This window comes from Piliocolobus tephrosceles, chromosome Y (assembly GCF_002776525.5).
Source record: "Piliocolobus tephrosceles isolate RC106 chromosome Y, ASM277652v3, whole genome shotgun sequence".
NCBI lineage: Eukaryota > Metazoa > Chordata > Mammalia > Primates > Cercopithecidae > Piliocolobus > Piliocolobus tephrosceles.
The window spans coordinates 4,804,232-4,817,831 of record NC_045456.1 but is presented as its reverse complement, the minus strand read 5'-3'; the positions used below and the strand labels follow the sequence as shown (position 1 = coordinate 4,817,831).

The 13,600-nt window shown below is 38.8% G+C and overlaps 1 protein-coding gene across 1 annotated transcript in view; it reads left to right on the top strand.

Moving 5' to 3' along the window:
- Positions 1-826: 826 nt before the first annotated feature.
- PPEF1 (protein phosphatase with EF-hand domain 1) overlaps positions 827-13,600 on the top strand; it is a 134,901-nt gene continuing 122,127 nt past the window's right edge. Inside the window, exon 1 of the mRNA XM_026451893.1 lies at positions 827-937. Coding sequence (XP_026307678.1) covers positions 892-937 — 46 coding nt within the window. The 5' untranslated portion in view covers positions 827-891. The remainder of the gene's footprint in view (positions 938-13,600) is intronic.

Sequence of the window (13,600 nt, the reverse complement as noted above, 5' to 3'; positions counted from 1 at the left end):
TCACTGCAACCTCTGCCTCCTGGGTTCAAGCGATTCTCCTGCCTCAGTCTCCCGAGTAGCTGGGATTACAGGCATGCGCCACCATGCCCGACTAATTTTGGTATTTTTAGTAGAGACGGAGTTTCACTATGTTGGCCAGGCTGGCCTCAAACTCTTGACCTCGTAATCTGCCTGCCTCAGCCTCCCAAAGTGTTGGGATTACAGGCGTGAGCCACCACGACCGGCTACCTCCTTTTTTTTTTAAATAAAACAAATGTTCCCAACTTATTCCGAGAAATACTGTCTAAGAACTCACTTTGAATTTCAGCATAGCTGTTTAAATATGTTGTTTTTGTCTCATAGTCAACTTCCAATTTGTGTTTTTAAAAGCCTAGATAGGTTGAATTACTTTGAGCTGAAAACCAAAACAGTTAATTATGTCAGCTCCTCCACATCCCATTCCCCGTATTTAAATTAGAAAATCGTACACTGTCGTATTTCAATTTTTTCTTTTCATTTTGAATGCTCTATTTTATACAGAGTTGGATGTGACCTAGACATGGAGAAACTCATTTATGTCTACTAGCAGAGAAGCAGCCTATAGCTGCTCTGTAGCTGCTGCTGTGTTTTGGAAAATAAGCCAGGATTAGATTATGTCTGATCACTTTCCACATCACATGATGAACAGCGATTCAGAAGAAGCATAAAATGAATCCTTCTGAGCAGCCCCTCAGCTACCATGTGGTTAACTGGCGGTTTCCTTCCCTCCCTCCTGTGTGTTCCTCATTAGGATCTATGACTGAAGAGGATCGGCTAAGAGTGGTTCCTCGCAGCTTAAAGGGAGGGACTTTTCACACTCTGTCTTAAAATCAGAAGTTGAATTCATGAACACATATGATTTAGATAGAAGTCATGGGATGCAGCAGTTCTTCAACGAAAACCAGGAAATCTGAGACATGTGAGTACTGGGAATGTGCCTGTGGTTATGAATGAAAAGGGGAAAATGAACTGGCCTCACCCTCTTCCCCCTTTCTCATTTACTCCCACGATGCTCAAGCTGCCCTGTGTGATTTGCACAAGGCATCATTAGAGGAGCATAGGAAACTACATTTAGGAAGATGTAGCTTTGAATTTATGAAGTACCATAAAGTATTGTCTTAGAGATATTTTATGATTGATTTAATTTCAGTCGATAATGTACCAATATAAAATCTCAGTTTAAAACTCAGTGTCAGAGAACAAGAAAGACAGTGTAATTTATGTGTGTTTCTTCAATACTTTTATAAATAGCTATATCCCTACTTTTGTGACATTTAGTAGCATCATTGAATTTTTATTGGATTTTATGACTCAATGATCACATTATTTCTATATCTATTCAACACAGAACTTCATGAGATTTGCCTCATGTTTTAAAAATATTCTAGGAGAATTGGGAGAATGCTAGATCATCTGTTTCCAAAAAAAGGTGTATTGTTTCTAAATAGATGGCATGCCTTTCTCTACCCCCGTATAATTAGAAGCTTAAATATTCACTTTGTTTATTTTGTACTGAGGTTCTTTCTCATGGCTATTGGCATCTAGTTGAAACAAACTTGAGCGTTTAGGGATAGAGTTTCCAACAAGCAAATTAAAATAAAAACAAGTAAATAAGCTGGGACAATTAATATGAGTAATTTGCTCTTAAACTCCACTTCTTTGATGTCTAGGTTATAGGTAATTTCCCCAACTTCTATCCCACATCTTGCCTTTGGAAGTTTATTCAGGTTTAAGATGGAGAGTTTAGGATGCAGAGTGCGCTATACTAATTAGCGTGGGATGTTTTCCTTTGGGAATCAAATGTTATTCTCCTACCCAGCTGACTTGTGCTGATGATGTAGGAAACTCATCTCTGAAAGTAGGAAGGGACATAGGAGGTGTACTAACTCTTTCAAATCTTTAAGCATGTCATGAAATAACTCTTTCAAAAGCTCCATGTGAACTCTACTACTATAGTAGACATTTATTAGCTGAGAGTAAAGAGAAATTATCTTTTGATATCTAGGATTACTCACAGTTCTTTAAATTTAGCCAAATTTCTTAGGTTAAAAAAAAAAAAGCCAAGTCCAACTTGTAAAAACAAATTCTCTCTCTTTTTGAAATACTTTTCAACTTTTAAAACATTGCATGTAAGTGGAAATATTAGCTTAGATTTTTGGATTGCTTTTTCTTCCAAATACCTGTGATTTATTGAGGTGAAATTCACATAACATGAAATTAGCCATTGTCAAGTGAACAACTCAGTAGCAGTTGCTATGTTCACAGTATCGTGCAAGCACAACCCCATGTACTTCCGAGACATTTCCGGCACTCCAGAGTAAAACCCCTTATCCATTAAGCACTTTCTCTCTCCTCTCAGCCCCTGGCAACCACAAATCTACATTCAGTATCTACGGATTTATCTATTCTGGACATTTCATGTAAATGGAGTCATACATTGTGTGACCTTTTATGTCTGGCTTTGTCCATGTTGTAGCATGTATCAGTACTTTATTCCTTTTTATTGCGGAATAATATTTCATTGTATGAATATGCCACATTGTATTTATCCATTCATCAATTGATAGACATTTGGATTGTTTCAGCCTTTTTTTTTTCTTTTTCTTTTTCTTTTTTTTTTCAGACAGAGTCTTGCTCTGTCACCCAGGCTGGAGTGCAGTGGTGCGATCTCTGCTCACTGCAACCTCCACCTCCCGGGTTCAAGCGATTCTCCTGCCTCAGCCTCCGGAGTAGCTGGGATTACAGGCACACACCACCATGCCTGGCTAAGTTTTGTATTTTTGATAGAGATGGGGTTTCACCATGTTGGCCAGGCTGGTCTCGAACTCCTGACCTCAGGTGATTCGCCGCCCCGGCCTCCCAAAGTGCTGGGATTACAGGCGTGAGCCACGGCCCCCGACCTGTTTCATCTTTTTTACTGTTATGAACAATGCTGCTGTGAACATACGTTTTCCGTTCTCTTGGGTATATACCTAGAAGTGGAATTGCTGGGTCATATGGTAGTTTTATCTTTAACATTTTGAGAAATTTCCAAGCTGTTTTCCCAAGTGACTGCGCCATTCTACATTCCTACCAGCAGTGTATAAGGGTTTCACTTTCTCCACATTTTCAGCAATAGTTGTTATTGTCTGTCCTTTTGATTATAGTCATCCTAGTGGGTATGAAGTGGTATCTCACCATGGTTTGCATTTGTATTTCTGTAATGACTAATGACATTGAGCATCTTTTCATGTGTTTATTGGCTATTTGTATATCTTCTTTGGAGAAATATCTATTCAGATCATGTATCCATTTTTAATTGAATTATTTATTTTTATATTATTTTGTTGTAAGAGATATTTATATATTCTAAATACAAGTTTCCTATCAAATATGTGATTTGCAAATATTTTCTCTCATTCACTGGATTCTCTTCATACTTTCTTAATGGTGTTCTTTGAAGCACAAAAGTTTTTTTTTTTTTTTTTTTGAGGCAGAGTCTCACTCTGTCGTCCAGGCTGTAGTGTAGTGGCGCGATCTTGGCTCACTGCAAGCTTCGCCTCCCGGGTTCACGCCATTCTCCTGCCTCAGCCTCCGGAGTAGCTGGGACTACAGGCGCCCACCACCTCGCCCGGCTGATTTTTTGTATTTTTAGTAGAGACGGGGTTTCACCATGTTGGCCAGGATGGTCTCGATCTCCTGTCCTTGTGATCCGCCCGCCTAGGCCTCCCAAAGTGCAGGGATTACAGGCGTGAGCCACCGCGTCCGGCCAAAAGTTTTTAATTCTGATGAATTTCACTTTATTTTTTCTTTGGTTGCTTGTGCTTTTGGTGTCATATCTAAGAATCCATTCCCAAATCCAAAAAGATTTATGCTCAAGTCTTACTTTAAGAGTTTTGTAACAACTCAACAAGAAAAAAAAAAAAAAAAAAAAACATTAAAAAGTGGGCAAAGGTCACGAACAGACACTTTTCAAAAGAAGGCATACAAATGGCCAAAAAACATATGGAAAAAATGCTCAACATCACTAATCATCAGATAAATGCAAATTGAAACCATAATGAGATACCATCTTACATACCAGTCAGAATGGCTATTACTAAAAAGTCAAGAAACAAGAGATGTAGGCGAGGATGTAGGGAAAAGGGAATGTTTATCACTGCTGGTGGGAATGTAAATTAGTACAACCTCTGTGGAAAACATGGAGATTTCTCAAAGAACTAAAAATAGAACTACCAAACTACCATTTCATCCAGCAATCCCACCACGGAGTCTACCCAAAGGAAGTCATTATATCAAATAGATACCTGCACTCTTATGTTTACCACAGCACTATTCACAATAACAAAGATATGGAATCACCATAAGTGTCTTTCAATGGATGATTGGATAAAGAAAATGTGGGGTGTATGTATATGTATGTGTGTATATATATAGTGTGTATGTATGTGTATATATACATATGTATGTGTATGTGTGTGTGCATATATATATATATATATATATATATATATGCCATGGAATACTACTCAGCCATGAAAAAGAATGAAATCATGTCTTTTGCAGCAACATGGATGGACCAAGAAGCCATTATCCTAAGTGAAATTACTCAAAAACAGAAAGTCAAATACCCCATGTTCTCACTTATAAGTGGGAACTAAATAATATGTACACATGGGCATCCAGAATAGAATAATGGACACTGGAGACTCAGAAAGCTGGGAGGGTGGGAGGGGGTTGAGGTATGAGAAATTACCTAATGAGTATAATGTATGTGACTTGGGTAATGGTTACACTAAAAGCCCAGACTTCATTATACATGTAACAAAATTGCACTCCTACCCCCTAAATATATGTATTTTTAAAGACCAAAAAAACAGTTTTGTAGTTTTAGCTCTTACATTTAGGCATTTGAACCATATTGAGTTGCTGATTTTCACATATGGTGTGAGGTAGGAGTACAAATTCATTTTTTGCATGTGGATATCCAGTTGTCTCAGCACCATTTGTTGAAAAGATTGTTCTTTCCCCATTGAATCCTCTTAGCACCATTGTCAAAAATCAACTGACCATAAATGTTTATTTCTGTGCTCTCAATTCTATTCCAATGGTCTGTATCTCTTTCTTATGCTGGTACCAGTGTCTGGATTACTATAGCTCTTTTTTTTTTTTTTTTTTTTTTTTTGAGATGGAGTCTTACTCTTGTTGCCCAGGCTGGAGTGCAATGGCACGATCTCAGCTCACTGCAACCTCTGCCTCCCAGGTTCAAGCGATTCTCCTGCCTCAGCCTCCGGGGTAGCTGGGATTACAGGCACAAACCACCACGCCTGGCTAATTTTTGTATTTTTGATAGAGATGGGGTTTCACCATGTTGACCAGGCTGGTTTTGAACTCCTGACCTCATGATCCGCCCACCTTGGCCTCCCAAAGTGCTGGGTTTGCAGGTGTGAGCCACTGCGCCAGGCCTACTATAGTTTTTTTTAAATAAAGTTTTGAAATTGGGAAGTATGAATCCTTCAACTTTGTTTCTCTTTTTCAAGATTATTTAGGCTATTCTGGGTCCCTTACATATCTATATGAATTTTAGAATCAATGTGTCAATGTCTCAAGCCAAGTGGAATGTTGACAGGGGTTGTGTTGAATCTGTAGATCAATTTGGGGAGTATTGCTATCTTAACAGTTAAGTAATCTGATCCTTGAACATGGGGTGTCTTTCCATCTATTTAGATCTTTAATTTCTTTCCCCACTGTCTTGTAGTGTTCAGAGTATAAGTTTTACACTTCTTTTGTTAAATTTAACCTAGGTTTTTTATTCTTTTTGATATTATACATGGATTTTTATTAATTTCATTTTTGGATTGTTTATTGTAAATGTTTAAAAACTGATTTTTGTATGTTGGTTTTGTATCCCAATACTTTGCTGAACTCATTTATTAGCTTTAATAGGTTTTTAGTGGATATTTGAGGAATTTTTATTTACAAATCAGGTCATCTGCAAATGTAGTTTTACTTGTTTCTGTCCAATGCCTTTTGTTTCGTTTTCTTGCCTCTACTACAATGTCAAATAGAAATGCAAGACTAGCCATCCTTGTCTTATTCCTGATCTTAAGGGAGAAGCATTCAGTCTTTCACCAGTAAGTCTTATATTGGCTGTGTCTTTTTCATAGATGCTCTTTCTCAGGTTGAGAAAACACACTCCTATTCCTAGTTTATTGATTTTTTATTATTACAAAGTGGTGTTTAATTTTGTCAAATGCTTTCTCTGCATGTATTGAGATGATCATGTGGTTTTTGTCCTTTATTTTATGATATGGCATATAATGTTAATTAAATGGCATATTATGTTAATTGATGTTAAACCAACTTCGCATTCCTAGGATAAATCCCCTTGGTCATGGTGTATAATACTTTTCATGTGTTGCTGAATTCAGTTTGCTGGTATTTTGTAGAAGACTTTTGCATCTATATTCATAAGAGATATTGATCTATAGTTTTCTTGTGATATCTTTGTCTGATTTAACTGTCAGGGTAATATTGGCCTCATAGAATGAGTTGGAAAATGTTCCTTTCTCCTCCATTTTTTGGAAGAGTTTATGAAGAATTGGTATTAATTCTTTAAACATTTGGTAGAATTCATCAGTGAAGCTATCTGGGCATGAGATTTTCTTTGTGTGTAGTTTTTTTGATTACTTATTCTGTCTCTTGTTATATGACTATTTAGATTTTCTATTCCTTCTTGAGTCATTTGTGGTAGTTCTAGGAATTTGTCCATTTCATCTACGTTATCTAATTTGTTAACATATACTTGTTCAGAGTATTCCCTTAAGATTCTTTTTTTTTTTTTTTTTTTTTTTTTTTTTTTTTTTTTTTTTTTTTTTATGGCTCCACTGCTCCTTATGGAGCAGGGCAAACCCGTATGGAGTGCATCCAGAATAGCCATTTAAAATTCTTTTTCTTCTTTTATCTCTTGTTGGATATGCCAATCAAGGTTTATTATGAGTTCATAATAACAAATCTGCTGAAAGCTGATGCAATGATGCTTACTTACATTTTTTCATAGACAAACATTGTTTGCATAAAATTTTCTCTCATTCAGAAATTTGGAAAAAATACAGAAAAGCAATTGGAAATAATGAATACTCCCTCATCATTCCACTACCCAGAGATAATGACAACATTCTGATAATTTCCTTCAACGTATTTTTTGTAGAGTATAGATTTCTGATCATCCTAAATATTAGTTTTTTGTAGCCTCACTTTTAGCACTAAAATGTTATGTAAACATCTCTCAAGTTGTTATGAATGCTTTGCAAATATCATTTTAGTCATTGCTAAATATTTTATTTGGTGAATAGGCCATAATATGCTTAATTATTCTTCAAATATCGGACCTTTTAATACTAATATAAATAACACTTTGAAGAATTTCTATGTGCAAAGCCTTTTCCTTATTTTGGATTATTTCTATATTCTGGTGACTAGATATGAAATTACCATGTCAAGGGCTATAAATATTTTGAAAACTCTTGATAGAAAATGACAGATATTATTTCCTGATTACTAACCATATTCCAAAGAGTGTTCAACATCATCTACATATATTTTATTTAATCCTTGTAATAAGCCTGAATAAAGGGTTATTATTCCTGTTTGTATAGTGGAAGCAGCTCATGCTCAGTGTGGTAAGTACTTGGTGAGTTTTTTTTTTTTTTTGAGACTGAGTCTCACTCTGTCGCCTGGGCTGGAGTGTGATGGTGTGATCTCAGCTCACTGCAACCTCCACCTCCCAGGTTCAAGTGATTTTCCTGCCTCAGCCTCCTGAGTAGCTGGGATTACAGGCGCCCACCACTACGCCCAGCTAATTTTTTGTATTTTTAGTAGAGACAAAGTTTCACCATGTTGGCCAGGCTGGTCTTGAACTCCTGACCTTGTGATTCACTCACCTCAGCCTCCCAAAATGCTGGGATTACAGGTGTGAGCCACCACACCCGGCCTACTTGGTAAGTTTATGCAGCTTACAGCTGGTAGAGTTGGGGTTTCAATTCAAGGAGTTTTGATGACAGTATTTTTTGCTGTCACCCATTACACCATTTTATGCCACCTCTGAATGTTGCTACTTCAGAAGCTAGCTTTAATTAAATTTACTTGTATACAGTACCTTGTATTTGCATAGTGCTTTTCAAGTTGGCTAGGCCCTGTAACACAGCCTTTTGAAGGGTTGTTCTCAGTTTGCAGAAAAGGAAATGAGCTTTGAAAGGCAAAGTGATTTCCTCGAGGGAACACAGCAAGTCACAGAGCCAAGGCTCGTGCTTGATTCCTGTTTCCACTGGTCTGACTAGTGTTAAGGGTTTTTTGTCCTGCTGGGTCATTCCACCTGACCACAGTACTCTGCCTCTGGAGTATCATGGCAGTTTGAGAAAGCGTAACCTACATATAAAATCAAGGCTATTCCGTTTCTTGTGCTCTATCCACCTTGCATGTAGAGAAGTAGCATCGGGCCAGGGTTAGTGACTCACGCCTGTAATCCCAGCACTTTGGGAGGTGGGTGAATCACTTGAGCCCAGGAGTTTGAGGTTACAGTAAGCTATGATTATGCCACTGCACTCCAGCCAGGACCACCACCGAGTGAGACCCTGACTCTTAAAAAAAAAAAGACCAGGCATGGTGGCTCACACCTGTAGTCCCAGCACTTTGAGGGGCCGAGGTGGGTGGATCACTTGAGGTCAGGAGTTCAAGACCAGCCGGGCCAACATGGTGAGACCCTGTCTCTACTAAAAATACAAAAATTGGCCGGGCGCGGTGGCTCAGGCCTGTAATCCCAGCACTTTGGGAGGCCGAGATGGGCGGATCACGAGGTCAGGAGATCGAGACCATCCTGGCTTACACGGTGAAACCCCGTCTCTACTAAAAATACAAAAAACTAGCCGGGCGAGGTGGTGGCGCCTGTAGTCCCAGCTACTCGGGAGGCTGAGGCAGGAGAATGGCGGGAACCCGGGAGGCGGAGCTTGCAGTGAGCTGAGATCCGGCCACTGCACTCCAGCCCGGGCGACAGAGCGAGACTCCGTCTCAAAAAAAAAAAAAAAAAAAAAAAAAATTAGCCGGGCATGATGGTGCATGCCTATAATCCCAGTTACTCAGGAGGCTGAGGCAGGAGAATTGCCTGAACCTGGGAGGCAGATAGGTTGCAGTGAGCCAAGATCGTGCCACTGCACTCCAGCCTGGGCGACAGAGTGAAACTCCATCTCAAAAAAAAAAAAAAAAAAAAGTAACATCAGTTTTATATTGTCATTGTTATTTTATTTCTTTTGTGATATGTAACAGGTAAGAGAGTACTAATAATAGCTATCATTTATTGAGTGCCTACTACTCTCATTATTTCTCACCAAAACTCTTAGACAAAGCTTTGATTAGTCTCCCTTGTTTTATAAATGAGGAAAGTGAGACTTAACCGCCCCAAGTTACACATTCATGGGTGGCAGAGCCTGAACTGGAACCAGATCTGGCAGATTCCAAAGTTCATGGCCCTTCTGATATGCTACCCTGACTTGGAGAATTGGAATTTATCCACATAACAGAAATTAAACATTGCAATTTCATTCTCCTGAATTTCACTTGACACTTAAAATTTTATGTTAATGGCGTTTCAATTAATAATCTATTGCCTTTTTGCTCCCGTGGAGCACTTTGGAAACACCGATATATTTTATTTCTTCCCTTGAGACCACTTAGAAATGTATTTATTCAATTTCTGTAAGTGCTAAGAGGCTGACAAAGACAATCGTGCTTTTTTGGCTTTGTGGTTTGATGCTTAAGCTGTGACAAATAGAAGTTTCTCTAATGGAAATCATTGCTTTCGAAAGTACTCATTCTTTATTTTATATGGAAAAAAATTTAAAAATACTAAATAGCAAACTAAATATTTCTTTAATTCTTGGCAAAACATCTAGTTAATTTAGCTGGTTAAAAATCGAACAATCAAGCCATTCACAGCTGCTTGAGAGCCCCTCTCTCCGCTCTCCATCCCCACCTCCTTACTCCCAGTTTGAAGTCCTTTACTGTGATGTATATTTCAGTTTGAGATCTTCATGGAAAAATAACAAATGAAAATCTTTCATCTTTGGTGTTCCCTAAAGAACTTTCTCCAAGTTTAGAGAGCCTCTTGCCATTCTTCTTGCTATTGTTTGTCAGAGGGTTCTAGGTTATTGTAGCCATCAAGCAGTGTTTACTGGCACCGAAGGGTATATTGAAAATCCCTGTGAACTCGGACCGCCCTCATTTTCCTCCTCAATGAACTGCAGACAGAGAAGATGCTCTTTCAAGTCCATTGTCCCTCCAAGACTATCCGTATGCTCTGTAGCTGTGGGAGGAGTAGGTAGGGGAGGGCATTGATTTTCCTTCTGCCTCTCCTGCGCATTCCCCTAGCTGTTGCCCATCAGCATCTTGACATGCTCAGTGACTTTCCTCTTTTTTTCCATTTTCCTTTTTTTTTTGGTTTGGATGTGTGTGTGTGTGTGTGTGTGTATATATATATATATATCTCAAGCCATTTTGTTTTGCTTTTGTTTTCCCCCCCAAATATTTTTGAAAATTGCAAACCTACAGAGAAGATGAAAGAATAGTACATAAACACCCATTTGAAATAATTTGAAAATAAACTGTAGACATGGAATTAACCTGTATGTACTTCAGCATGCATCCCTTAAGAGAGGGATATTCTCTTATATAACGATAATACTAGATCACCCTGAAGAAATTTAACATTGATAGCGTAACATTATCTAACACGTAGTCCATATTCAGAATTTCCCAGTTGTCCAAAATTGCCCTTTGTAACTGTTCTTTCCTACCCTTTAAAATAAGCCTTCTCTGGCCCTCTTGTCCCCTCCAGTTCCTCTCGTCTCTCTCCTCCCCTTCAAGCTCGCTCCTTAAGGGGGCATTTGTACTGCTGTCTCCTACCTCCTCATTGATCCCAGCCCAGGGAAGATGATCTGACAGGTTCTTGAATGACCTCGAAGTCCAATGGAGCATTTTCAGTGCTCCATTTTCTCACTTCCTGGCAGTCTTCGGCACTCCTGCCCACTCCCTTCTTACCACTCATTGCCCTTGGCTTCAGGGGCAACACATTCTCCTGGTTTTTCTTTTAGGTCTCTGCATGAACTATTTATGTGGACTCACTTTCTCCTGGCTTTTAAATGTTGGGGCTCCTCTGGGTTCTCCCTTGGCTCTCTGATCTTGTCACTCTAACACTCTCCTTGGATGCTTTATCTACTCCATGGCTTTGACATCAGTGTGTCAAGACTCCAAATCTTCATTTTCAGCCCACATTATATGCTCTAATCCCTGTTTTATGGGAATCATTTTTAAAAAGCACTTTTCTTTGTAAAAGGAGACCATTTTCTTCATCTGAAATCATGATTCCTCTCACTAACAATTCTTAGGTAATAGTCACAGCTTGAGATGATAATGTGTTGGCCCGGAGGTTTGTATAGGATTGGTACTACAAACACATTTAATGCCTGTGTGAAGCAGACAAAAGAAACCCATCCCAACAACCTTTTTATTCTGTACACCAATTAAATACATCTTTATCTTTTTATTTGCTGTGTGATTAATTTACCTTTGCTTTAAAAATTTCAAGTATTTTGAGACTCTGGTAGGGGCTATTTAGATACCATTTTAGAATCATGAACCTTTAGAAGGCAAAAACGTCAGGTGTAGTAGCCATGTCTGTAATCCCAGCACTTTGGGAAGCTGAGGCGGGAGGATCACTTGAGGCTAGGAGTTTGAAACCAGCCTGGGCAACATAGCAAGACCCCGTCTCTACCAAAAGGGGAAAAAATAGCTGGACATGGTGGCTCGCACCTGTAGTCTCAGCTACATAGGAGGCTGAGGCAGGAGGATCACTTGAGCCCAGGAGGTGGAGGCTGCAGTGAACCATGATTGTACCACTGCACTCCAGCCTGGGCAACAGAGCAAGACGTTGTCTCAAAAAAGAAAACACACACACACACACACACACACACACACAACACAACACAAAACCCAAAGAGAGCAGAACCACCTCTTTGTTTAAATGATTTTTACTGGCTTCCAGCTTTACTAGGAAATTCACAAAGAAGCCAGCTTTCTAGTTGGGTCATGTTAATTGTTAGAAAATCTTGTTACAGAGAGACCTATTTCAACTAAGTGCAAGAAAGGACGATCCCTCAGCCCCAATTGCCAGTTATTTCCCATATTCAGAACACTTTTCTTATATGATTATGGCTTTATATTTCATTAGCTTTTAGCAGCTGCAAAAGACAAAAATGTAATGCGGATCGTATTTGGCCTTGGATGAACGAACGGGGCAATATAACACAGATTAGTAATTAATAACAAGGGAGACATAAAACAGAATTGCAGTCAAGATATTATTTCCTGAGTGAGGATTAAAGGTTATTATTGAATTATTGAATAGAACACATTTCCTATGACAGACTATTTTAATAATTAAAAATGATAGGAATTCTTTTATATAGCAAAATTTCTTTTATATAAGAATGCAATAGTTTTTAAAAATTAATATCTTCATAATAATAATTCTTTTGGAAAATTGGCAAAACATAATATGGTAGGGAGGTAACAGTTACTTGTAAACTGTTCTCTTGATCTGAGTCTTTTATTGAGTTGGCCTATTGTTTTGGTATGGTATAGATAAAGCATCACATTTTCCTGAACTAGTGATATAGTCAAGGATTACAACTCATCTTTTTTTTTTTTTTCTTTTTTGACACAGCGTCTCACTCTGTCACCCAGGCTGGAGTGCAGTGGCGCCCTCAAGGCTCACTGCAGCCTCAACCGCCTAGGCTCAAGTGATCCTCCCACCTCAACCTCCCAAGTAGCTGGGACTACAGGTGTGTGCCACCACACCCGGTTAATTTTTATAGTTTTTGTAGAGATGGGGTTTCACCGCATTTCCCAGGCTGGTCTCGAACTCCTGGGCTCAAGAGATCTGCCCGCCTCGGCCTCCCAGAGTACTAGGATTAAAGTCATGAGCCACTGCAACTAGTCCAAGGATGACAACTCTTATGGAACCTTTCATGAGCTGGCTTTATGTCATCTTCATGTTGTTCCATTGCCCTGTTGAATCAAATAGGGCTTTAAATGGCCTATTTATAAATTCTAATCCTAATAAATGTAGAAGGAATGAGTTCAAAAATCAGTGTTTTGCAACCACCATAGAAATAATTGATTTAAGCAAAAATCATCAATGGATATTTTGGAGAACAGAATATATACACAGCCTCAAAGCATGTTCCTGCAAACTGTTTATTAATTGTAAGGAGGAAAACACTTCCACAGTAGAGAAGTTCACATGGACACCACCTTACTCAAGTGATCCAAGTTCACATCAGTGATAATGAGACAGATGAGCACCACGTGCCTCCTGATGTCCTAATGCACTGAGAAAGACATACCACTTATCCTGCCAAAATACATAACCTGAATCTCATCACGAGGAAAAGAGCAGACAGATCCAGATTGAGGGATGTTTTACAATCCACTGGCCTGTACTGTTTGAAAATTTCAGTGTCATTGAAGAGAAAGACAGAGGAATTGTTCT